The sequence below is a fragment of the Crocodylus siamensis genome, chromosome 7 (genome assembly GCF_052110815.1).
Source record: "Crocodylus siamensis isolate JL-2025a chromosome 7, ASM5211081v1, whole genome shotgun sequence".
In the NCBI taxonomy this organism is placed as follows: domain Eukaryota; kingdom Metazoa; phylum Chordata; order Crocodylia; family Crocodylidae; genus Crocodylus; species Crocodylus siamensis.
This window is the reverse complement of record NC_143401.1, coordinates 52543688-52570381: the sequence shown is the minus strand read 5'-3', so window position 1 is coordinate 52570381 and position 26694 is coordinate 52543688. Positions and strand designations below refer to the sequence as shown.

The following is a 26694-nucleotide window of genomic DNA, read 5'->3' as shown; positions in this document are numbered from 1 at the left end:
CCCCTAGTCCCTACTCCTGCAGTGAGTAGAGGCTTTTTTTTTTTCTTTTTTTTTTAAAGTGTCAGAGGCTGGGGATACAAGTGGGGGCTGGGGCTGGCTGGGGCCCCTGGGGGGAGGGGACTGTGGCCACTGTGGGGGGCAGCAAAACATATATTCATGTATTCATGAAATGTATTTGGAATTCATTTTATTATTATGATTGTCTTCTAAATTGCTTTAACACTGTAGATATATCAACACTGCCCAACTAGTCACTGTCTCTGTCTGTCTGTCTCTAGTGGTCTTTTATTTAACTGTGGAGAAACATGGATTTTGGGGTATTTTACAGAATGACAGGGATTTTTTTATCAGGGATTTTTCAGTTTTCAAATAAGGAACACCAGAATTCCTGCTCGGGAGGCAAGTGGCAGGACCCTTCTTGCTCAGAGCTGGCTCCTTGGACCCAGCTGGCTGTGGCTGACCTCCTGATGGGCAGGCAGGGGGCATGTATGGCAGTAGTGCTGCACAAAGGACAAGTCTACAGCCACAGCCCACTGGCAGCTGGGTCTGGCAGGTATGCAGCAGGTCATAGCCAGGCAGCAGCCCCAGCTGCCAAATCGCTGCAGTGGGTAGAGGGTGCAGGGAACTCTCAGGGCTGCTTCAGCAGTCCAGCTGATACAAGGGTTAGTGTCCCTAGGTACCAACTGGCCAGGCCCCAGAAGCTCCTGAGAGTGAGTAGCCCTGAGCTACTTGCCAGGGTGGCTTTTTGTACTGATGAGGCCAGGACAGGGCATCTTTTTATACTGCTGGGGACAGCCCAGGTGTTGGCCCCGGGCTTCAGCTCTCTCCGGCTGCAGATCCAGGAGGAGCCAAGCAGAGTTATTTTGCCCCAAGTGGCACAATTTGCCCCACACCAAAGTGCCTGTCCAGTCATGTGTGCTGAGGCAAAAGGCCCCAGCTCAAATTTGCCCTGCTTTTATTTGAGCTGCTGCAAGCACATGTGCTTGCATGTGTGGATGTGCCCTACTACTGCTAAGCATGTGCTTATGTATTCACTCAAGTTGATATCCTGTCCTGAATTATGGGTATTTTTTTGTAAACAAAATACTTTTATCTAAAGTTGTTGGGAGTTCTTAACTTCATACATTTATTGTTGTGAAATTCTCTAAGACATGGCAATGCAGAAAAAAAGCCAGGAAACACAGAACATGACATTGAGCATTCGTTAGCACACTTATCTTTAAACATGTGCATATTTTCAAAAAAATTCAAGGATTTTAGTCCTTCAGGAAAATTAGCCAGTCAGGTTAAGGGTCAGTTTACTGAGTTCACTGGTCCTATCACTTAAGAGTTCACTTATTAAATAAGAGTTCATTTCCACAATGTATTACTTTCCAAATATTAAATTATCTATTGTAGATTTAGTTGTTTTCTGAAACAGCCAAAATCTGGACTTGCTTAGGTCAACTGCAAAAGCCCTGGAGTAAAACTAGCTCCTATGCTTTTTCATTCAAAACTAATATAATGTATACAGAATTGTAGATAACACTTTAGGAATGAATGGAAACACATTGTGTTTGTAATTCAGTGAGTACACAACTATAAATAACAGACTTTGCGATCCCTGTGTTGGTTTTGTATGCTTCTAAATTACACAACTCAAATAGACTCACACGTACCTTTGTGAATCTGGCCCTAAAATAAAAAATGAATAAGATTGTCAGAATTAAATTAATTATGGAAAATAAAAGAGTAGTTGTGCCCAGTCTTGATCTGACAATGCAGGGCAGTATCTGGGACTAAGGATTCTCATCTCCTTTCTCCCTCTCTTACTCGTCCACCTAAGAACTACCTGGCTTGTAGCTCTGGACAAGCAGGAGCTGGACATCTGAAGTGATTCTTCTCTTCAACTTGGTACAAGTGTAAATAAAGACAAGCAGTGATAATACTTCACCCTTGTGCTGTCCAACAGAATTGTTTATTTGCATGGTACAGTACGGTTTGAAATACTCCTTGTGCCTTTGAAATGTTCCAAACAGTGAGGCTGCAGACATTTCTGGCAGAACAATCACTTTAAAAATGACTCTCAAAAAAAGAAATGGAACATCTTTGGAGTGCTTCATTTTGAAGTGCTTCATGAAATTTCTGTACCCTCCAGTGGTCCTCTAGCATCCCACAGTGCTTTGTTTCCCATCCCTACTGCTTCTTGTCTCTCCTGGGCTGCAGAGTACCACTGCTATGGTCCTTCTTAGCCATTTTGAACTGCCCCAGAGAGGGGCCTGGGGGGAAGAAGTGGCAGGGAGAGGGTTGGAGTGCACAGCCTTTGCAGACCAGCAAAGTGTTGAAGCATGTCAAATTTGTAGTTCTGGGATTTGGAGCACTTCAAATGCATGTCTATCCATACTGTATGTTTACAAGGCATGCATCCCTTATGTTTACAAGACTTAAAGGGATATGCAGCAAGGAGAGGAAAAATTAATTGCAGTGGTTTCATTGTCCACTTTTCTCAGAGCTTTTTTTTAAAGATTTAATCTAAATTTGCTTCATTGACGTTTCAATCTATTGCCTCAATTTGTCTTGGCTTTCCTTGACTGTAGAGCCTTTCCAGGTATTTTTGTTAAACAAGCAAATACATTTTTCAACTTTTTATGAGAATTTATAGTTGTAATTTTAACACATTTAAATATTTTCAATAATGATATGAGTTGTATATTGTCATTTTGTTATCTTATAGCATTCTTTCTTTTTCTTCTTGTTTTTCCACCATATTTCACTATCTTAATTTATGCTACAGCTGGATATTTTATTATGGCAGATTTCAAACAATAGATCACAGGTAGTTAGGTAATAGCATGAAACAATACTATTTGTAGTGTCATAATTAAATGAGTATGGTTATAAATACAAAAAGTGATTGCAAAAGAATCACTGTTAAGGGGTCAGAAGTAGCCTTAAACTGCTGTCATTGTCATCTTCCACAGATTCATCTAAGTATCTCCATGTTTATTGAAGCATGGGCTATCAGTTTACAAGGTAATTGTGTCCAAAACAAAGTGTATGTAGTAACACATTCACAGCAATTATGTACCCAATCCCTACACGCAACCCTCATCAGTTTTTAATTCCATTAAAATCTTGGTCTAGAGAGATATTATAACAATTGGAGGATATTTAACATAAAAGGAAAAGAAGTGTCCAGGTCTCCAGTCCTGGAAGAGCTTGTGCACATACTTAACTTTCTTCTGAGTTCAGAAATAATTTTGATAGGTTGAATTTTGTGGGGTACAAAACTAATGCAGAAAACCCTATAACACATTCTGTGATCATTAATAATTTCTTTTTGTAGCTTGTGTGGCTTGAGGCAAAGGGTCAGAATTTCACACAGATCTGTTTAAGTCAATGGCAAAACTCCTGTGGACTTCAGTGGGGCTGGAATTTCACTCTTGAAAATTAGCAGTCCTGTGGTCGCTGGTTTTTTTCAATACAAAATGCATATTTTTTCTTTCAAAGTTGGGGCACAAAATTATAATTCAAGCAGTGATAGTTTTAGGCCCTAATCTAGCAAAGCACCTAAGTATGTATTTAAAATGTAGCATATATATTACTCTTGGCAGAATTTAGACCTGTGATGACAGTCAGATTTTATTTGGTATCCTGGATGCTTTTCCATTGCAGGCAGATCTCACAGTTGAATGTGTTTATGTGACTCTGACAACTACAAATCCCAGGGAGCACTGCAGTTATAAGACCTGTGCAACCATACTGTCATCATCTAAAGAACCAATGAAAGCAGGGGAATCCAGGAGTCTCATATGACATTTCACAGTATTAAAAAGCGTAGCACACAGCCGTAGACCTGACTATCAATAGCACTTTTGCCAGTGTTACCTTTAAGCAAGTGTGTGAGATCCCTAGCGGAAGTTTCTATTTTACGCTTGTTGAGTCTCAGCTGTTGAAGAAAACGCTGCTTGCCTAGTCCAAATGGATGTGATTTTGAACTACAGACTAGAGGACATGGAAGATTATTACAGTTTGCTAGGATGTAGTGAACTATCAACGGTAAGGCTGTCCTTTTGGCTGTTTACCATGTCAATAATAATTTTGGGTTTTCTGTGTAGGGAGATTTTGAAATTAATTTTAATCTGGATAGATACAAATACTTAGAATGCAATGTGTACCTGCTTTCTTGCCAAGCTATTTTACCTGTTAATACCTTTTCATCTCTTAATCTTAGCAACTGATTTGACCATACTAAAAATTGGGAACATAGCTCATATTAAAGATGCTCTAAAGTTAAAAATAGGGTTTTAGTTCATTAGTTAGTTCACTATGTGATCTTAATATGCATTTTTAAAAACTTGTAAAGTGGTTATTGTCAACTGTCAAGTTATACAAGTATAATAATATTCTTAAAAACTTAGATATGGACTATGCAACTAACATAACAAATGAGAAAATGGTCTTATCTTCATCAATAAGTAGCAATGCACTTTCATTTCTAAGAGAATTTTATATCACATTTTAGAAAAATGTATCCATTGCTTGGGAGAAAAAAAAAGAGAAACCTTTTTTTACAGCACGATACTGTGAATATTAAATATCGACTTTCAAGATTTTTTATTAGCAGCTACGTGTCTGAATATGCTGTTGAATGATATGTACCAAAACAAGGGTTTCACTACTTCCTAAAGGTATCTATATTAGAGTACTTAATAATTCAAATTCAGTGACAGGTTAAATTTTAAAAGCATCATTTATACTAGTGAAAGAAGGATGGGACTAGGCATTTTTTTTCTTTCCAATATTTCTCCTATAATTAATCTGATAAATATGCATACATTATTTGTTTAGTCAATGAAATTACATGCTCCTGTCTCTAGTAATAAAAAAAATTTGGAGATTCTTGATGTACACCAAACTATATTTAATACATTATTAGAAGAAATATAGAATTCTTAATCTGTTATAGAAAGCAATTTTAAATATTTTCTGCTGTGATTTCTTATAAAACATCCCAGAAGAGGGCAGTACTAAAGTTTGTTATTTTTGCATTTTTAGCAAGCAAAAAGAATAAACAAAATAAATCTTTTCAAAAATCTTGGCAAGAGATGTATATTCTAAACACAGAATATGCTCTGTGTTTTAAATTACTTTGAAGTGGAAAACAAAATGTAGTAATTGCTTGTTTGATTCCAAAAAGAAATCTGTAAAATATTATGCATAGAAGTAACAGATGTTCTTAAATGATTGTGCATTGTGAGTATGAATTGCACATGTGAGATGATGATTCTGCTGAGTACTGCAATTACTTTCTCATACAGAAAACACATTTAATATATTTATAAAACACATTAGATTCTTTCAACATTTCTAATATATTTACATATTTCAAAATTGTCACCTTTTATACAGTTTAAATATTTTTAGCATACATATCTGGGCTCCCATTTTTACACATATGCAGAAACAGGCCTACTCATGCAGCTCCCAGTATGACACTTGATCCTGCAAGATGGTGGTTACTCTGGTCCTGATCAAGCAAACATTTAAGCATTTGATTAACTTTGAGGATGAGAAGTCCCATTGACTTCAGTGGAACTGAATGCTGTACTGGATTGGGATTAAAATATTTAGCCTCCTGTAGGATCAAATCTATAAAAAGTAGAGAAATAGTATTGTGGTATTACTTAGTCTACTCTGCATGAGGTACTAGGAAGAAGCAGCAGTGCAAGTCCTATGCCCACTTTCATATCAGAGTCCCAGCTGAGCAGCAGGGATGGGTTTGCAAAACCAGGGGATCAGAAATAAGACTTTGGGAAGCTGTCCACAAGCCTAGTTCCTGGGCAGCAGGGCTTTACATGTGGCCCCTGCTATCCACCTGGTCAGCAAGGGTGGGGATTGCAAACCCCGGGGGGTGGGGGGGCTGGAATCAAGGCCAAGGAAGTTATCCCCTCACTGGTTCATGGCCTGCAGGCTTTAAATATCAGGTGTGCCATTCAGCCAGGCAGCACACACAGAAATTTAAAAGTTTCTGACAGAGCTCATGGTGTTTGATATATTTGCAGGTTTGGTGGGGGGGGGCAGGATAGTCCAATCTATAGCTTTCTACCAAAGGGGATGTTATTTCTGCATAGAGTTATTGGATTCCTTTCTTGGTAAACATCTGGTATTTTTTTTTAATGATTTTATTTTATTAGTGGCTTTCATTGTATTCATGTGCATGTTATATGAACAGTTGAAAATAATTCAATGGCATTTTAAAAATACAATCTGTTGATGTAAATAGCTTAATTTGAAAACCCTTTGTACAGATATTCTTTGATAGCAAAAATATTTTTGTTGAGCACCAAGTTCCAGCAATAGGTCTATAATAAATATATATTTAGGCTTCTTTACATGTGGATTCATATAAAGAAAAAATGAGGGCAACAATATAAAGTGTAACATTTTTTAAAGCACCATTGTTATATGTGTGGGTTTTTCAGGCATCTGGGATATCAAAGTCTCCACTCGGCTTCCTCACTTTTAAATTTCTGTGTGTGCTGCCTGGCTGAATGGCACACCTGATATTTAAAGCCTGCAGGCCATGAACCAGTGAGGGGATAACTTCCTTGGCCTTGATTCCAGCCCCCCCACCCCCCGGGGTTTGCAATCCCCACCCTTGCTGACCAGGTGGATAGCAGGGGCCACATGTAAAGCCCTGCTGCCCAGGAACTAGGCTTGTGGACAGCTTCCCAAAGTCTTATTTCTGATCCCCTGGTTTTGCAAACCCATCCCTGCTGCTCAGCTGGGACTCTGATATGAAAGTGGGCATAGGACTTGCACTGCTGCTTCTTCCTAGTACCTAATGCAGAGTAGACTAAGTAATACCACAATCTCTGTGTTCATTCTGCACAGTGGAGACTCTAGTATATGAGGAGCTGGTGGCTGCTCCTTCCCTTCCTTGACTGTCTATAGGAGGGGCAAGAACAGCCTACTCCAGACTGAGGTGATCCTGGTCTTTGAAAAGCATGGGTGTATTCCCCAAAGCTCAACTCCTCTTGGTCCCCAGGAAGACTTAAGCCATGGGGAGGTGTTCATCCATTCTCTTGGGAGAAACTGTCTTTCTCCCAGAAGCCTTTTCTACCTGCTTGGAGTTGGGCTATTTTTCTCCTAGAACCACCATTTTTTATTCAGGGGAAAGTGTGTAAACACTTGTTCATTTGTGATTTCACAAGTAATGCCATACTTGCATGTGGCCTGTGTGTGTGTGTGTGGTGGTGGTGGTGGTGGTGGTGGGGAAGGGTGTAATGAGTCTGGTCCTGGAGCGATGAGGTCTCTTGCCTGATTATCCTCTGGCTTCTAACTCTTTACCCACTAGCTGCTAACAGTCCACTCCCACTGTTATCTTGCCTGCTGTCTTTGATGTTGCAATTTCATGGGGAAGCTGCCCCAGGAGGCAGATACGGGTTCTGGGCTAGGGTCTTTTCTGAGCTGACACCTTTTCTACCCTTGGCCCACTTTAATTTAGTTGGGTTCCTTTACCCAAGGTCCACTGTACTAGGACTCTGGTCTCTCGGGACCAAGCTCCCATCGTGTCCCCATGGGCTCTGGGCCTGTGCCCCTCTCAGTCTTTGCTACCAAGCACTCAGTCCTCTGGCATGCAACAGTCATCCTTACAGAATATTTGGGCTTCTGTCCCATGCAGCCCACTGTGTCCCTGACCCTGGCAGGTCTCTGTGTTGGGTACCCTTATAGCACTCTTGTGACCTCCAGTCTACCCTTATAGTCACACTCAGTCCACACCCAGGCTTCCAATATAAATGTAAATCAAAACATGAGCCTCTGCTCCCAAACATAAAAGTTTTTGTTCAGGGTTAACTTCACCCCATGGTAGTCCCAACACAGAGGCTTAAAGCACTTATCTCTTGCAGCTTGAAGTACAATTTCTTCCACCCTTCTGTCTCCATTTGCAGGTAGCCCAAACTGGCTTCTCCCATGGAGCTGTGTCCTGTAGATGCTATGGCCAGATTGCCTCTTCTGGGCCAGGCCCTGCCGTTATGATCCTCTCCTTGGGTCAGCTGACCCTCCACTTCCATCCCAATCACTGCCTGTACCTGGAGCAGGCAACCCTTTTCTTTAAGGCCCCCTTTGCCATTATGGTTGCATCCACACATGCAAGCACATGTGCTTGCAGCAACTCAAATAGAAGCAGTACAAATTTGAGCCGGGGCTTTTTGCTTCAGCGCATGTGCTTGAACATGCACTTTGGTGTGGAGCAAATTGTGCCACTTGGGGCAAAAACCCTACCTAGCTCCTCCCGGATCTGCAGCCAGGGGGAGCTACAGCCCAGGGCCAGCACCTGTGCTATCCTCAGCAGGATAAAAAGATGCCCTGTCCTGGACTCAGTAGTATAAAAAGCTGCCCTGGCAAGTAGCTCAGGGCTACTCGCTCTCAGGAGCTTCTGGGGCCTGGCCAATTGGTACCTAGGGACACTAACCCTTGTATCAGCTGGACTGCTGAAGCAGCCCTGAGAGTTCCCTGCACCCTCTACCCACTGCATCAGTCTGGCAGCTGGGGCTGCTGCCTGGCTGTGACCTGCTGTGCACCTGCCAGACCCAGATAGGGACTGTACAGCCAGTAAAGTCATCTGCCCCTCTGGGCCAGCTGCCAGTGGGCTGTGCCTGCAGAGTTGGCCTCTGTGCAGCACTACTGCCACATTTGCCCCCTGCCCGGCCATCTGGGCAGCTATGGCCCAGAAGATGTTCTGGGTGTGGTGGCCTGCTTTGAACTATCAAAGCATGTCCTCCTGGCCCCATTTAGCTAGGAGGTCAGCCACAGCCAGATGGGTCCAAGGTGCCAACTCTGAGCAAGCAGGGTCCTGCCGCTGGCCTCCCTAGCAGGAATTTTGGTGTTCTTTACGAGAAAACTGAAAAATCCCTGATAAAAAATATCCCGAAGTCATTCTGTAAAATACCCACAAATCCATGTTCCTCCACAAGTAAAACAAAAGACCACTATAAAGAGAGAGAGAGAGTGAGACAGCGATCAGTTGGACAGTGTTTTATTGATCTATCTTACAGTGTTAAAGCAAATCTCTTATTATAATAAAGTGAACTCTAAATATGTTTTATGAATTCATGAATACATATTTTGCTGGCCTCCCACTGGGTGATGGCCCCCACACAAGGGGTTCATCCCCCCAACAGGGGATTTGGCCCTCACACAAGGGGTTCAGCCCCCCAACAGGGGATTCAGTCCCTATACAAGGGGTTTGGCTCCCCAGTGGGGGCTAAATGGCCCCTGCAGGGGCTATCACCCCCCACAAGGCCCACATGCCCCACCCCAGCCCCCGATTGCTGCCCCACCTGGCACCATCCCCCACCAGCTGCTGCAGACCCCAATGGCTGCCCCACCCAGCCCCCCCACTTCCCCAGTCCCCCAAATGGCTGCCCCACCAGCCCCACTCCCCACTCCTGCAGACCCCCAAATGGCTACCCCCACAGCCCTAGGCACCAGCACTTTAAAAAATAACCCAGAATAAAAAGAACCAAAAAAAATGGAAAAAAAAGCCTCTGCTTACCTTAGAAGCAGGTGTGGGAGGGTTCCAGGGCCCCCCCCAGGCAGCACAGGACAGCAGGCGGGGCAGCAGAAGGGCCCAGGTTGGGGCCACCGGGGCCCTAGTCAGCCAGACAGCAGTTGGAGCTGCCAGTAAGTGCCAGGGTTTTTTTTGTTTGTTTTCTTAAACTGTGGGGTGAGGAGGCAGGGATTGGGGAGGCTTGGAGGGATGGGTCTGGCCAGGGCAGAGGTTGGGGGCCTTGGGGGGGGCTGGTGGAAGGAGGGGCTGTCTGCAGCAGGGGTCGGGGGCATCAAGGGGGCTGGGGGGGAGGGGCTGGCAGGGGTTGGGGGCTTTGGGTGGGCTGGTGGGGGGAGGGGCTGCCTGTGGCAGGGGGAGGAGCCGGCTGCAGCAGGGTTTGGGGGCCTCGGCGGGGGGGCTGGGGGAGTGGGTAGTGCCATTGAGATTCCCCCCATGGTCCTCTCATCACTCCTCCAGCCCCCCAACCCCTTACTCACCAGCACCGGAGCCCTGGTGCTGAAACATGCAGCCTGGCCAGCCATGTGTTTCAGCACCAGGGTGAGGGGCCAACCATAGAGATGCTTTGGCAGCCAGAACATCTCCGTGGAGGACCCAGCCTCTGGTTGCTCCACTTTTGTAAACTTCAATTTTTTTAGACCCCTGGATATCTAGGGACAGGGAACATTTTTTTTATTCTTGCATGTTCCTGTTGCCTCAACTCAAAGGGGTTTGAGGTGGGGCAAGAGATACATGTGCGCTTGTCTGGACGCGCCCTATGAGTCTGTTCAGGGGGCTAGAGATGGCCAGCAGGCCCTGGGCTCCTTCACTGTCTCAGTAATGCCGTAGGGCCCATTAAAGGTGGTGTCCCCAAGGAATACAGGGAGAAAGCTTACATTAATCACACATTTTGGGGAGGAAGTAGCAGCTTGATACAGGATGATTTTATTAGACTGACTTAAAGAGCTTTTGGTTCCTGAATGGTCCTCTATGGCAGCATTGACTGTACGTGGATTGCAGAATTCCATGCCTGTGTTATGTTTCTCCAGGAGCTGAAGATGATTGATCTGGTTGTATCAATTCAGAGTGGCCTTGGTCTTCCTATCTTTGTGGTGTTCATGAAATAAAAGGAAGCTACCACTTGCTACTCTTCCTTCTTTTGGCTAAATTCATCATTACATAGTGATGGCTAGAAAATGCTATTCAGAGGTTTGCTTTTGGGAATTGGCTTGTAGGTAAAGTAGATATACATTAGAACAATGGTCCAGGAGAATGACGAGAGTAAATTGGTTTCTGAAAGCCTGTTTGTGACAAAGTTTCCTTCAAGGCCCACTGTGTCTGAAGCCAGCAGACATGCAGTCTGGGAAACTGAAGATGTTCCACACTGTTCCATAACAGAGATAAGGGACTCTGCAGCATTGGTGCCAGGTCACAGTGCCCAGCTGCACAAGCCTTGGGATTTCTGGTCTTGGTAAACAGACCAAATTAGGAGGCATGGTAAATCGCCAAATTAAGATGTGTGTATGTGATGGGTTTGTTGGAACAAAGGAACATGCTGATAGGACAGAATTTGGACAGTATGATGTTTTCAGGAAGACCAATGAATGATGCCCAGAGATTTAGAGTCATCAGAGGAAAAGGATACAAAAAGAGGGATTTCAAAGCAGCAAAGGATCCCCTAGAGGGGAACCCAAGGCCACCATGGACAGACAGCACACTACCAGCCCGTCTCACCCACCCCACGGGGCGAAGGGAGAGCAGGGAAGGCTGCAGCCCTCCCACTCCAGGCTGCTGTCATATGACATTCAAGAAAGAACCTAAGAGTGAAGCTTGCATACTAGCCAGATGTACCTTTCCTCTGTGACAGTCCTAGGACTCATAGATATAGAATTGTTTCCTTTATTCTTATGTGCTATCACTGTGTATCAATAAAATTTGCCTATTATCAAATGGAGAGGGTGTGGGCAGTCTGAGGGTTTGGGTCCACTCGGAAGTATCTGGATCATAAATCAACTGCCAACACAGGGGATCTGTGGAAAGGCCTTCCCATAACATAGGGGTTCAGTGATGTAGTTCTTGCATGTGCCCTCTGCAATGGGGCTAGTTTCATACTTAGATCCAGCTAAATAATATGAAGAAAATTGAAGTTCACATGTGGTATATATACAGATAAAAGCATAGAAATGGTTCTTGAAAGTGTGAACTCCTGAAGGTTTCTTAAAACCAAAGCACCCTACCATGGAAGGGTAAGGAGTGGAGCACAGAGAATGAAATTCAACTAGTGATATAGGTGCCAAATGATTCTTATATATTTTGAGTACAGGGAGTCCTCGACTTACAACATTTTGACTTACAATGTTTTGTAATTACAATGTTTATAAATTGACACCATTTCAACTTTATGACATCAGTTTTGACTTTACAATGCTTGATCTGATGTAATGCCACACCAGCAAACAAGTTCGCTGCGTCACTTATCTCCCAGAGAATAACTGTCCAAACTTCCTTGGACACTTTCTTTAAGAAAGCAGACAAGACTCCAGAAGAACCTGCAGCCAAGACTCCTGAGAAGACTCCAGCTAAGAACCCTTCAAAAAGTGCAACTAAGAGACTTTCAAAAAGTCCAGCAAAATCACCTCAAAGAAGTCCTTCTAAATTGATATGACTGCTATTTACAATATAAATACATTAATATAGCTATATTACTCATCTATAATTGATCGAGTACAAAATTCTGGGGTATTTTTAGTGAAAATAGGGTGTTGGGCCTTAGTTCAGGAACCAATCCCTCATTTACAACATTGTTTCTTATGACAAAATTGGTTCCGAGTTATGATGTTTCAGCTTAAGACGCCGTTTTCAGGAACCAATTGTGTCATAAGTCAGAGGACTGCCTGTATATAGCATCTTATGAACTGAAGGAGTAAAATGACAAACCCTCCACTGTGCATTATCCTTTCACTGACTTTCACCCCCTAAAGGCAAAACTCTAAAAACGCTCCATCTGCATGTGCATTGTATTTATTTGTATTCTTTACATTCTATTTAGGTTGAACAAATTCAGGCTGAGTTTAAGGCTAAAGCCCTGGAATGTCACCCTGACAAACATCCTGGAAACTCTAAAGCTGGTATGTATTTTTTCCTGTTTAAAATAAATCTTTTTTTTTCTCAAATTTATGATTAGGTTATTGAATGCAGCCTAAAAACATAAGCGAACATCCTTGTTTCTCATTTTAATATTCTATGATTTTCATACATTTTTAAAATAGTAAGTCTCAGTATTAAGTTGTAAAACTTAAGAATAAATGCTAGAGCTGGAAGACATTTGATTATTTATTTCTGGGTTTTCAAACTGTTTTATAGGATGGAACACATTTTCATCCCCAGATTGTCTTGTAGACCACATCTCTTCCTGTGCATGTTTGATCGGACTATTTGCACTCCCAGTGGCAATCAACTGATGTAATTATGTCAGCTACAGAAATTGCTTACATAGAAAAATACACAATGCAATTGTTTAATGTACTTCAGCTCCTTTTCACGTAACTTAACATCTGAAAATAAAGCAGAGCCAGTATCATGTGAGTAGGCAGCTCTCTGAAGGCCCAACAGCAAATATTTTAAATTATGGAAATGTACAGCTAAAAAACCTGACACCTAAAAAGCTTTCATTCTAACCCCAATGGCAATGACTTGAGATACTTTGATACAAACTTGCCATTTATACACACTATTATCAATGATCCAAAGCATGTGAATATATACTTTATCTTAGGCCTGTCCAACTTGTAAGGCCCAGGGCCCACACCAGGGAGAACTGCTCAGGCTGTATCAGGTGAGCCCACGGGCAACTAGGCTGTGTGCTACAGACACTCTGCCATGCTGCTCTGTGCGGGCACTGCAGGTCAGTGCTGCACGCTCCCTCTCTCCCCCACTGTACCACACAGGTGCAGTTCTACCATCCTGCTGCAATGCATGTCCACTTTGGTAGTGGCACCCCCTACTGCTCTACCAGTTTCCCCCCTGCCACTACTACCCTGCGTGGCCCAAGTCCTGTCCTCACCGTTTGCTTCCTGCACATGGCCTGGACTTACCCTTAGCTCCCTTCGCTGCCACACTGCCCTTACCCAAGGTGATGGGGCAGGAAGTGGCAGCTGGAGGAGTGGGAATTTCGAGACTTTCACTGCTGTTGTAGCCAGAGCAATGAAGGGGAGTTGGGTGAAAGCCTTATGGGGGGGGGCGGGGGGTGACAACTTAACCCCTTGCAGGCCACATGTGGCCTGCAGGCTGTCAGGTGGATAGCGCTGCCTTATATTATTTGTTAAGCTATGTCTCCTCAGGCCTTTAAAACCATGGAAAATATACAGACATGATCAAATAAATGGTATATTAAAGACTACTTTGTTCTTCCACTTGGCTAAAATTCCTTGTTTTTTCAAACTATGTGTCCTTGGACTAGTACATCTATGTAGCCAAATCTGGTAGGACTATATCATGGAAATTATAGCATGTTTACATTAAAAGTAAATGCAAACAAAGGTTAATTTGGTGACACTTAACACTTACTATTGGATACATGTTGGAAGGCAGGAAGGCAGCAGGCTCTCTGATGCACATTTCTGATAATCCACCCAGAAACTCTGAGCTCGATTCAGTACCATACTCTTCATACTGAAGTCAGTAGCACCCCTCCTAGAGTTAGGTGATACTTTATAACTGGGATTTTTTAAATCTAAGGGAATTAGGTAGTCAAATTTCATTTGACATTTCAGTTCCCTTGTATCCCTTCTGAAAATCACAGCCTATGGAGAAAGGAGAGTGAAAGCAAGATCTGGTTTTTCCCAATTTAAGGTGTGGTCGACTCAAGAGGGCTGAATTTTTAAAACCATTAAAAATATTCCAGAATGACTAATACACTGTTTCATTTCAGCTGATACAAGCAACTTCTTATTTTTTTTTGTCAGTTTTTAGAGACAGTCTGACAACTTTGGCTTTGAACAGACATTAATTTCTAGTGGTGGACATTTCTCAGAAATGTCTACCCTAAGAAATCTTTCCAGAGAAGGGAGCAATATAAACATTCAGTCTGAACTTGCCCCTTCTCTCCTGGTCTCTGCACTGGTTGAGGTAGGTATGGGGAGCAGCAGCAGCTCCAGGCCTTTCCCAGACCTGTCTGGGAGGGGACTAAAGCAGCAAGGAAAAGTTCCCTGTCTGTTCTCCAGACCAGCGACCCCTGGTCTGGGGAGTGGGTGGGACAAAAAGTAGTTACTCCACTCCCTTTCCAGACCGGTCTGGGAGGAGACTGGAGCAGCCACTGAAGTTCCTTGCCCACTCCTTGGACTGGGAATCCCTGGTCTAGGGAATGGGTGCAGGGGGTTTTGTCCCATAGCTTCCCTTCGCTCCTGGAACGGACTGGGAGGGGAGCACACAACTGTTCTTTCGTGTGAGAGACTTTCTTTCACAAGGGAGATCTTCCAGGTTGACACTTGGAAGATCTTTCTCCTGGAGTGGGGAGGGGATGTCTTCCCCCTAGGAGAAACTGAATGAACACTTGTATGTTTGTAGTTTCTGCCAGGATAGCGGTGACTCTACTGGTAGAAACATAATGCCTGTACAGGGCCACAGTGGCAGTGACTAGCTAAGAGACATAAGTCTGAGTTCTCATCTACCCTCCTCTCCTGGCTAGCAGAGGTGGGGGCTGCACAAGACTCCAAAAGAGTGAATGAAAGAAAGTACTGCTCTTCCCTTCAAATAGCACAAGTGTGGGACTGAGTTGCACTTGATTCTCCTGGTCTTTGTGAAATATCCGTCCAGATCCAGCAGACTGACAAAGAGAAGAAAGAAATTAAGTAGTTGAGATTCTTCACTCTAATACAACCTGATTGGGGCCATTCCATAACATTTTGTTGGGAAAAGTCCATCTTTTACTAACTGATGTCATATATTCCAGTAACAATGGACTAAATTCTGACATCAGCAGAAGTCAGCTATCACATGGACTTCAGTGCGGAGCTGAAATCTCACATGACACCAGAATCTGGCCTGTTGTTTGTAGTTTTAAATATACGTAAATTGATTAAAAAAAAGGAACCCAAGACCCAAATAATTGGAGAGGGCTTGAATATTAAGAGGAAATATTTATGCTTCGTTTAACTGAACTTTCAATTAAATGCCTTACATTTTGACAGTACTGGTGGAAGTTTACTTTGTGTGATTCATTTAATTACTACCTTATTCAAGAATAACTGTCAAACAAAGCTGCTTTTTATTGCTACAGAATGATTGCACTGGAAAAAGGAAACATACTAGGAAAAACATTCTGTTCATTGTTGGTTGATTTCTGCTTTTCAATGTTGATTAGTGTTTGGGTTCATCATGTTTCAAAAGAAATCTTTATATTTGTAAACTGGAATAAATGTATAATAATAATTATGAATCATTATAACAAGAGTGACTCATAGATAAAATGTAAATTGTTATAACCTTTACACAAACAGCAACATGCAGCTGCATCCTTAGTAACCATCTCATAATAAAGTTTTGCTCCTACAGGAAAAAAGATCTTATTCATATAAGCTAGTATTTTAATTAATATAATATTATATATAGAAAAAGGTACAGTTAAGCAGTCAAGTTAGCTAACAGATACCATATTAAGATTCTTCTACTTGCTGCTTAGATGCTGTCTTTATACTTCCTTTTTACTGCCCCTTCATGTGTTGTGAAGGGCTGGTATTCCACTGGGATGTCAGTTTTTAATATGATCTATCTGTGGGGAAGAAATTTGTACATTTTGCCTTGAATACTGTATGCCCTTTGTAGCTCTCGTAGACCAGGAGTCAGAACTATTTGACATTTGATTTGCTAGGAAACATTCACTTGGAAGAGGACATCAGTTGTCTCCTGAAGATGTTAGCTTCTGAAGTCAGTCAAGACTTTATCAGAGTTGTGGGAAGAGCTAACACATACCTTCATCATCTTTCCTTTTTTCCAACCCCAGCCGGAAATTTAATAATTGATGGCAGTTTTTGTTCCACAAGGAAATTAATTTCTTTAAAAGCTGAGTTCACCATCTTGGTTTGTTTCTAGTGGAGAATTTTCAGAAGTTGCAGCAGGCAAAGGAGATTCTGACTAATGAAGAGAGTCGAGCTCGTTATGATTACTGGCGACAAAGCAAAATTGCCATTCCATTCCAGCAGTGGGAAGCTCTGAGTGACTCCATAAAAACGGTTGGCATTGTTTATGTTTGCATAGTCAGTAGCTTTAGGGGAATTCAGCTCAAGAGGGAGATAAGATGGGTCTATGATTAGGAAATGCGCATTATTTCAGCCCTCTATTTTTTTGTGAGTTTTTTAGTTTTGATCTAATGGAATAAAGGATACTCTTTAAAAATAATACTGCTGTGTTGGAGATTATTTTTGGTTGCAAGGCAGAAAACAACTCCTGATTCCATTAAAAAACTCCAGCAACTGGGACAGATTGGATAAGATGCAGGTCACATCTACATGAAATGTAGACTGTGTAGTCATTACTGCGAGTTAATGCGGTAACCTGAGTTACTGTGCAGTAGCATCGATGAATACTTTTTTTCGTGGTGTTACTACGCAGTAGCCTAATACTACTGCGCAGTAGCATGGTTGTTGCCACACAACGCTACTGCGCGGTCAGCATCTCGTGTGGATGCAGCCATATATTTGCTAATCCTTAAGTGATGAACCTGTAATGTCTATCTTCAATGAGAGCATAGGTTTTATCTTATTTTTGTCCAATCTCATCTCAATGGCTTCATTTGCAAGACATTTTGAAATATGTTGGTAGCTCTTTTAATTTATTTTAATTTATATGGCTGTATAAGTTGGTTAAACATTGGCACATATGATGAAAATGTTGTATTTTAAGTGAATTTTCAGAATAATTGCTGTCTCTATTGACTTCACTGGGGCCAGGATTTCACCCTAGAAATAAATAGTCAGTCATTTCTTTAGTGAGAGTATGTCATGGGATGGGGTCCCTAAGGATGGTTGCGTTACCCCTAAGGCCCCTCAACCGTGCCAGTTTGGCCTGCTGGGAACCCTTGGTTCTTGCCCGCCATGTCTTGATGGATTTATAGTATAGGGAGGCTGCCTTTAAATCCTCTTGGACATGGTTTAATGGACTCTCTGAACCCCATGGGTTCCTGGACCCCTTGTGGGTTCCGCTTCAAAACAGATGTCACAGGACACCCCAGCCTTATGGGCTATATGTGTGGCTTCATCCCCCTCTTTACCACGCCCTAAGCCTCGTAGATGGCATTGATGTTGTTCGGTCTGGACCTTGGTGTGATTGGCCCCCTTGTCCTCTCTGGGATCTCTGCAGCCCTGTCTCTGTGCCTCACTGGTGCCTGGGCTCTCCGCAGGCCCTAGTGTCGTGCCCTTGCTGGTACTGGGGTCAGTATACCTCAAATGCTGTGCCTTCGCTGGTGCCAGGGTCCCTGTGCTGCAGTGGGCCCCCAGTGAGGCCTCCTCCTTCCCAAACCATCGGTTTTATAAACAGAAATCAACATCAAGGCTATAACATAACTATAACCACTTGGCTATAACATAATTCAAGCCATACAGGGTATGCTCTGTCCCTCAACAGTACCAGAAGCTACACTTGCAGTCAGGCCTCTCCCCTTTGCTTGCTCTGGGAAAGGTCCTTCCCCCTTGGCTGTTGGCAGGGAACTGCCCTCCTGGTCTCAGCCCTGGGGTTTATATGTGAGCCAGGCCCTGCTCCTTCCGGTCCGCTGACCGCTGGCAGGTGTGAGCCAACCAGCTCGTTCTGGCTGCCCAGGTAACCAGCAGCTGGGGCTCCCCACTCACTGCCTGGGCTCTCTCACTAGCAGTTTCAACTCTGTAAAGGAGCAGGGCACCTAAGTGCTCTGTGACAGAGTACTTTATATTGTTTATGAGACTAACAATTTTCTTGGCCTCTTGTAGACTAAGAGCATTTGTAGTATCTGAAACTTGTTTTTTCCCTGTGAGGAAGTAAGAGAGAAATGGCATTACTTTGTCTGTCTCCAGTGAAACTAGCTGATTTACCTAAAAATGATATATTCCAAACTAAAGAAGTGAATAGTAATGCTAAATCTAATATTTTTTTCTAGTTCATGTATACATATTATCCTTTCTAGTGATATCTTTGTTGTTTTGCTCTAGAATAGATTTTTTTCTAGTTTATACCACTTGCTATTGCTTTGTTTTTACTGGTGCTTGTACAGATGAATGTTATGCCTGGGGAAGTTAATTCTGTTGCAGTCACTTTTGCCCTGAACAATGGATATAACAATATATTTGAGATCTACTGTACAAAGAAAATAATCTAGAAAATTCAAATGGTGTCAGAGCAAGCCATTCATTTTATCCAGCATTTTTGTAGTGACATCATAGACAAGGTATCAATCTGGTGGGTACAAACATTTTTCAAAAATCTTATTTCAGAATCTGTAAAAGCCTTATTATATACAGCCTGTTGATTTTTTTCCTGACAAACTTATTTTTTTCCTGGCTTCCTGGAATATGAAGTGGAAAGACAAATGGAAGCATATTGGTTTTTGATAGCCATAGAAGTCAGTTTTTTAACACATGCACATATGCCTATGTGTGTGAACATAAGTATGCGCACACACACAAACACACACACCAAAAATTATTTTTACAAAATGAATGGAGCTTTTTAGTACTTATCTTTGTTTACTAGCATGAGTATGTAACCTCAAATAACATGGAGATCTACACTCGAAAAGACCTTTCCAGAATAATATACAAGCCTCTGAATATCAGAAAATGAATGAATCATCAAATACAAAGAATTAAAAACAGAGGAAAATGTCTGATAGCTACCCTATCCCCCGTCACAAGCAACTGAAGTTAATCTGCTCTTTGATAGATGTAAAACAGACTCAGCAAATGAGCCAGGATGCTGAGGTGAGGTTGAATTTTGCAGATCTCTTGGTACCAAATTGATTGCCAAATAGTAAAAATACTAGTGGCAGATATTTATTGTCCCTAAGAATGAACCTTAGCAGATCCTTTACTTTTAAATATCTAAAGAATAGGACAGCAGTGCTCTTTGGGGGTAGAAATACTGCTGAAAAATTGTTATAAACAAATTCCAGTATAAGGAGAGAGTCAAAGAAAATGACTCATCTGGGGGAGCTTTGGTCCAAATGCAATTGGGTAAAGTGAATTTATCACAACTTTATTACTGTGTGTATTAGATATACCTTTAATAAATTTGTGGCTGTTTTACTGATTACTTCAGCACATAGGATGGAAGATTTCCCTGCTTCCCCAGTCAGATGTGCTGAGGTGTTAGAAATTATATATATATGTTCTACCACTCATTAGCTAGTTACTGATGTTTGTTTGTAAGGTACCAACCATTAAACGCAGATCTAATGATAATCTGAAAAGCCTCCTCATGAACCTCATGTCTTGCATGGAGCATTATTACCGGCCCTGCACAGCTTCTGCATAGTTTATGGCATCATTTTGTTTATTTGCCTTCCTGGAATGAAGCTGTATTACAATCATGGTGGCTTTTTAAGTTCCTCAAGCTCTATGCTATCAAGCAAGTTCTTGGTTCTAATCAAGGGAGAGTAGTTGATTGAGAAAACAAAAAGTTATCCTACTAGTTAGAGATTTGGGGAATGCGTGGAAGAGGTAGAAGGAACAAGGAGAGTAGATTCAACAAGTAAGTAATGGAAAAGGTTCTTTCAGCTTCCATAAGAACTGTTCTTTCAGCTTGTCATAAGAACTGTCACATGATAGCTAAAATCCTGCTTTTCTTGATGTCAAAATGAGTATTACAGTTGAGTTGTCTGAGCCAGGATTCTACCTGTGTTGCTGCTTTTTAACTCTTCCTCTCTCCCCCCATTTTTTAATCAAATAGAATAGAAAGCTAGCCCCATTTTCCATAAAGGTCTTTCACAGGGCTTATTCTCTGCTCTTCCTCATGGATATAATTTTTTTCCATGAAATAATTTATTTCATGCTGCCTCTCAGATTGAGAAAGACCTGTAGATTTTGTTGTTATTTTTAATTAGGTACATGTAGAAAGGTATTTGGTATGTGGTGCTTTGCAGATGCCTAGTCTCAAAAATTGTTTTCACTAATTTGCTGCCATGGAAAAGGTTTGGGTATGCCTCCTAGGACCTAAATCTATATGGCCCTGAGTGTCTGCTGTCCAGTTAAAGTGCATGGTAGCCAAAGATGCACAGGATCATGCAGGACCAAATCCTAATAGTGGGGAGTAAGCAAATTCTCTGACATGGAAAATTGGTAGAACAATGTTTTACTTTTATTTGTTTTTCGTTTATTCAGTCTATGCACTGGGCTGTTACAAATAAGAAAGATCAAATGCTGGAAGCACCAGATCTGGCTAAAGGCAACAGCACAACTAATGAGATTTGGGCCCAACAGCCAGAAAACAATAAGGAGGGATTTTCAGGTGATAGAAGGGAGCAAGAAGATTCTGAGACTTCTGACATGAATCCACCATCACCAAAGAATCCAGACTCTCCAAGTAAGTGGAACTGGTGCTTTGACAGATTTTAGTATCTGGACTTACTACCTGAAATTGATTCCTTTACTTTTGCAATTTTTTTCTTTAAAGCCATGTGAATAATTGATTTTTTGGTTAACATGCCACAAAGAAAATAAATGTTGGGTAAAGCTGAAATGACAGTTTTTTGAGGCTTTTCTGCCAAAATCAAAAGTTGAAAAATCCCATTTGGGCTTTTCCATTTTGTGCACATTATGAAATATAATGTTATGAAAGAAAACATGAAAACACATTTTAAAAGCATTGAAAGATAGCACATCGACTTTTTCAAAAATAAATGTGAAATGTCAAAATGTCAACACATGCAAGTTACCTGAGATACAACTGAACAAAGATGTGAATGGCTCTTTCATACTTAATTAAAAATTTTTAAAAATTAAGTTTATACTAAAGTACATATTTATATAAAAAGGATGCACTTGGACATTGCTAGTATTTCCTTTTTATTGGTGGCATTATGTTGGAATCAAAGCTTTCTTCCATTACAATTTACCTTTTCTTTTCTACTTGATCCTACAATAATTTCATAATCCTCTATTCATAGTTTTATAGTTTCGTAGTTTGTAGGGTCAGAAGGGACCTGAGCAGATCATCAAGTCTGACTTCCTGCCATGGCAGGAAAGAATACTGGGGTCAAACGACCCCAGCAAGGTGTCCATCTAGCCTCCTCTTAAAGACCCGCAGGGTAGGATGCCCTCAGAACTGTTATTTATCCAAATACCTTTTTTTAACTTCCTGATTCAATAATAAGCAAACTTTCTGATTCAATAACAAGCAAACCTGAGGTGTGAGGGAGTCGGTCAAGCATTGTTTAAACACAGACTCCTGCGGAATGTTGAAATTAGATAAGAAATTATACAAACATTTATGTGAAGTGTAACTGGAGGTTTAACATTTAAAAGATTATGGTATTTAACAGTTCAGCAAGTATTATAAGCCATATTGAATCAGTATTGCCATTTTGCTGTTTGCAAAGAATACAAAGCATAAAATATAATCTCATTCCCCATGATCTGTATTTCTCCTTGCAAGTATCATTATCTTAAACTTTTTTAGATGTGTGTTTTAAGTTCTGATATTTTTCTTGTGCTGTTCTTCATTGCACTACTTAGTCTGTCTTCATGACTCATTTGATATTGGTTAGTGTGTATTTTTTTAAAATGTGGCTAGACTTAATTGTAGAAAACCTCCATATTAGATAAATTTAGTAAAACAGGGGTGGGAAGTTATTTTGGCTGGAGGGCCAGTTGGGGAGTTTTGGTGAGCTGTTGTGGGCTGGGTCAGCATCTCCTCCCTCCCTCACCCCCACCCCGGCCTGCAGCAGCTCACCAAAACTCCCTAAGTGGTAGATTATTAGACTGGTTTGAGGCCGCCAGACAAAGCGGGCTGGTCTGGGGGGGGTCTCCGTGGAGATTGTCCCAGGACTCCCATGGGCAGGGTGTACTTGGCTGGGTGGATGGGTTGGGGCCAAAGGTGGGCAAGGAGCAGTGTCTGGGATCAGGACAGGAAGCCGGGGCTGGGATTGTGATTGTGGGGCAGTAACAGTGAAGGCCCAGGGCATGGGGCAGAGCCATGGTCCACTTCCAGCATGGCTTCATGTCATTACCCCATGATCCTGGCCCTAGCCCCAGCCCCAGCCCCAGCCCCAGCCCTGCCCACCTGTCCCACTCCCTGCTCCCCCTGCCTGTAGCCCCATCCCATCCAGCCAGCCAAGCATGCCCTGCCTGTGGGGGTCTTGGCCTGGTCTCCTTGGAGACCCTGTCTGCCCATCTTCTTTGTCCAATGCAAGGTGGATGAGCCAGGATCCCTGGGCAGCAGGGCTGGGCCTAGCAATGGTGGTGACACTGGCAGCAGCAGTTGGGAGGATCCACAGCTGCTGGGAAGCTGAATCTGGTCGCCATGCTGCCCCAGATCTGCAGTGCACCTGAGGGTAGCAGGACTGGTCGCATGCGCCATGGCCTGGGCTGGGTAGAGCTGAGGGACCTGCCACAGGCCAGATAAAATCCCTTGGCAGGCTGGATCTGGCAACAGGCCATGTTTTGCCCAGCCCTGCACTAAACCGTAGTCTAGTTTTCAGTCAAAACTGAAATGGTCTTTAATATACAAAAGTTATAGGGTTTTTGTTGTTTCTAATGGAGATTAGCTTCCATAAAGGCTGTGTTAGTGTTGCTTGGCATTCTTTCATCCAGGAATATTTTTACAATAGGCTACAATGTGGTTAACCAAATAATTGTGTTTTGGACATTCCGTAGATTAAGTCTGAAAGATTTCCTGTGTAACATGCTTGCAGTTTACAAGGACTTGTATTTTTTTTCCATTCATACTGCTATAAAAAGTTATTTTCACATAGATAAACTTGCTAAAAGAACTAAGGAAATTATCTACCTGTTATGGTTTTTTTCCTTTTTGTCATTATGTTTATCTTTACCAAATCTGATGTTAAGAAAGGAACTTTCCATTAAAAGATATCGATGAAGAAGTAAGGATTGCTGTTTTTCTGTGGAGTGTTGCGCAAGGGCCTCTCTCACTTTTCCTGCTGTTGCAGAGATTAGTAGACCTCCTTATTTGTCTTCCATAACTTGACTGTGAAAGATTTAGAGAGTAAACAAAATATATAATCAGTTTTGTTAGAGAGAAAGTAATATTCTCAGGTGAGTAAAGATTTTTTTAAAGAAAGACAAATAAACTGGAAAGTACAATCATACTAATATAAGACAAGGAATAGTCAAACACCAGTTTGTAAAATCCATATTCAGGATAAACATATACAAATAATCCCAATACTTTTCAGATCAATTTCAGTGTGATATAAATATGGTTTCCAAATCTATACAAATACCAACATAAACTAACATTACTTTTGTTGCTATCTCTATCTATTCTGTTATCATGCGTTCCAGGTTTCAGTTTTTTGAACCATTATTGCAAGGGAAAAACAGATACAGGACTTTTGTACCATTCAAGTCAATAGAAAATTTTTCATAGATATGAACAGAAGCAAAATAAAAGCTATCAGTTATTAAATTTACATAAGGAAATAGGAATACAAGTGCATTTACCCTCCTAGCTTCATGTTGATTTTTGGTGTTTTATACTGCATTTGGGGGCTGTTAGTATTTTATGTTTTGGCCCTGGTTCTACCATGGGTTTGAGTGTATTGGGTCCCATTTATAGGATAAGTTATTTTGGGGGTTCCTGTCTTCTGACAGATGGAAAAGCTACGCATCATTATTTCAGTCTTAATGACAGGTCTTAAAATAAATCTAACAGTAAGCTTTAGCTTTTTGATATAGGGAGCTATACTTTCATCTTCACTTAATATTTTTTAAAATTTGTTAGCTTTTGAACTAGACAAAAGACTGAAATTTAATTACTTTTGAGTTGTATTTTACTTATGGCAATCAAATCCTACCTTAGCCAAGTTGGAACTTTTTTTCTGAAAACTCTATTGCTCTTTCTCTTTTATTTTCCTGTAGGATTTTCAGAGGCAAATTACTGGCACTTGCGTTTCCGCTGGTCAGGTGATGCCCCTTCAGACCTTCTGAGGAAGTTCAGAAACTATGAAATATGAAATGTGTTAAAGATATGGAAGAACACGAAATCATCTATTTGACAGTTCAGTACCATTTTGTCCAAATGGTTGTTGGTGTCTTGTGTCCTTTCACTGTTATCTGAATGTTATTCTGTTAGATTTATGATACTAATCTCTTGTAACACTTTGTTGGAAGCACCTTTTTCAAATGGGCATGCGCTGCCCTTTCTGGTATTAGCATTAGTAATGTTTGTGCTGAAACTGGTCTACTGTTATAGTCTCTTCCCTGTGTTATTGTAGTACATAATGACTGTGTCTACATGAACCATGATGTGATGCTACTGCATAGTAGTAACGAGCTACTGCACAGTCAAGTATCCACCTGGAAGCCATGCGGAGATGCTACTGCACAGTAACAGGTGCATAGTCGGCGTCTCATGTAGACACAGCCAATGACTGAAGCATTTCTATTGGTATTAAATGCATGTATTAAAATGTAGTTATGGAAGAATGAACATTTAATGTAATCCACTTTTAGATTTTGTGGCACTTAGTAATGATCTCCCAAAATATTAACTACAACTATGTATATTTCTAAAGTAGACATTTTTGGCCCAATACTCCATTTTCTGACACATTTTGTATTTATTTATAATGATAATGAGGATATAAACATTGATTACTACTATTCTCGTCTTTTGGGGAGAGATCCCTCAAGTTTCCTATCTAGTATCCCCTCAAAGGTGACAAATTTGAGGAGACCATGCAAAGGTGAGCTTGACCCATGCACCTGTGAATCTAAAATCTTTATAGAAAACTAACCCCAGAACTACACAGGCAGCAATTTCCAGCCAGCATGGAATGCATATGGCTACTGGTTAAGCAAACCTAAACAGAACTTATCCTGCTTTTTAGCCTATAAACCCACCTATCTGTGGTACAAAACTACAGACAATGACAGGCCATTACTAGACTGCAATTCACTCTGAGATCTGCAGTTGTCAGGGAAGGTGGGGTTGGACCCCATATTCAGAAAGAATATGTTCTTGTGGGAAAAAATAGCATAGATGATTTCTATAAGACCAAAAACAGTGATTTGTTGTTTGAAGAAATAAGAGGAAAATGGATCTTTCCATTAATGAAAAATTTAAAATTCTGGGCTAATGAAGAAAAAACAATTTGGCTTCTCTTTAGTAATTTGGAGCCTGTCCTATACTTATTAATTATATTTGCATTATTTGCATAAAAAATGAGCACCAAAATTAAATAGAATTTCCCCTGTCTTATTTTATGGCTTTGTTTTCATCTCTTTTTTGTATCATCATATACTATGTACTGTCTTAATTTTGTGTAAGCTGGTAAAATGGATAATCTTATTGCATGCATTTAGCAAAATTATATAAATATTGCTATTAGAGCACATACAATTTTTATTGTTCATTTTATTGTATTTTTTTAGTGAAAGCTGTAAATAAACCATTACCAGTACCACTTCAAGCAAAATGAAATTTTATTGCACTATTCACTGGGATTTCAGTGCAAGGAATTATGTTAACATTAAATCTGGGTGTTCCAGTTTCTGTTCCAGTTTCTGAAAATCTCAGTGTGTTTGCTGTAACACTGCTATGAATCTAGTGAGGCTAGCAATGGCAGGATTGCCAGCAATTAGCATTTTACCACTGTCATCCTGCTTTTTTTATATTAAAACACTTGTTCCCTGTCTTTACTGCAGATTAAAGCATTAATAATCTCTCTATGGACTTTATTACACCTGCATCTTGGTTATATTCCTACTAAATATGGCTACAGCTTTTTCTAGTGTAATCATAGCCATTATCCAAATATAATGTATTCCAAAAGCAGAAGAAGAAATGATAGCTGTGTGAAGGACTTGAAGTGGTAGGATAGAATCTTTTCCCTTTAAGCAAAACTACAGGGTCATGTCTCCACCTATGGCTCAGTGTCTGAATTTTTGCTTTGGGCTATTGCCTTACTGTAGTGGCTTGCCATTTGATTTGATAGAGCTGTGTGAAAGCTAGAAGTTACA

At 41.3% G+C, this 26694-nt stretch overlaps 1 protein-coding gene across 1 annotated transcript; it reads left to right on the top strand.

Moving 5' to 3' along the window:
• The first annotated feature begins 3812 nt into the window (after nt 1-3812).
• On the top strand, nt 3813-26348 carry DNAJC12 (DnaJ heat shock protein family (Hsp40) member C12). The gene is made up of 5 exons (XM_090058328.1): nt 3813-4038; nt 12582-12660; nt 16622-16761; nt 20875-21076; nt 24592-26348. Exons 1-5 carry the CDS (start codon nt 3961-3963, stop codon nt 24684-24686), a joined length of 594 nt encoding a protein of 197 aa, XP_089914454.1. The 5' UTR covers nt 3813-3960; the 3' UTR covers nt 24687-26348.
• Nucleotides 26349-26694: the final 346 nt, after the last annotated feature.

What these genes read in the sequence shown, in the direction of transcription:
- DNAJC12 (XM_090058328.1), top strand. Translation starts at nt 3,961, where the DNA reads ATGGATGTGATTTTGAACTACAGACTAGAGGACATGGAAGATTATTAC. An exon ending in GATGTAGTGAACTATCAACG is followed by an intron (nt 4,039 to 12,581) that starts GTAAGGCTGTCC and finishes CATTCTATTTAG; the next exon opens with GTTGAACAAATTCAGGCTGA. An exon ending in TCCTGGAAACTCTAAAGCTG is followed by an intron (nt 12,661 to 16,621) that starts GTATGTATTTTT and finishes GTTTGTTTCTAG; the next exon opens with TGGAGAATTTTCAGAAGTTG.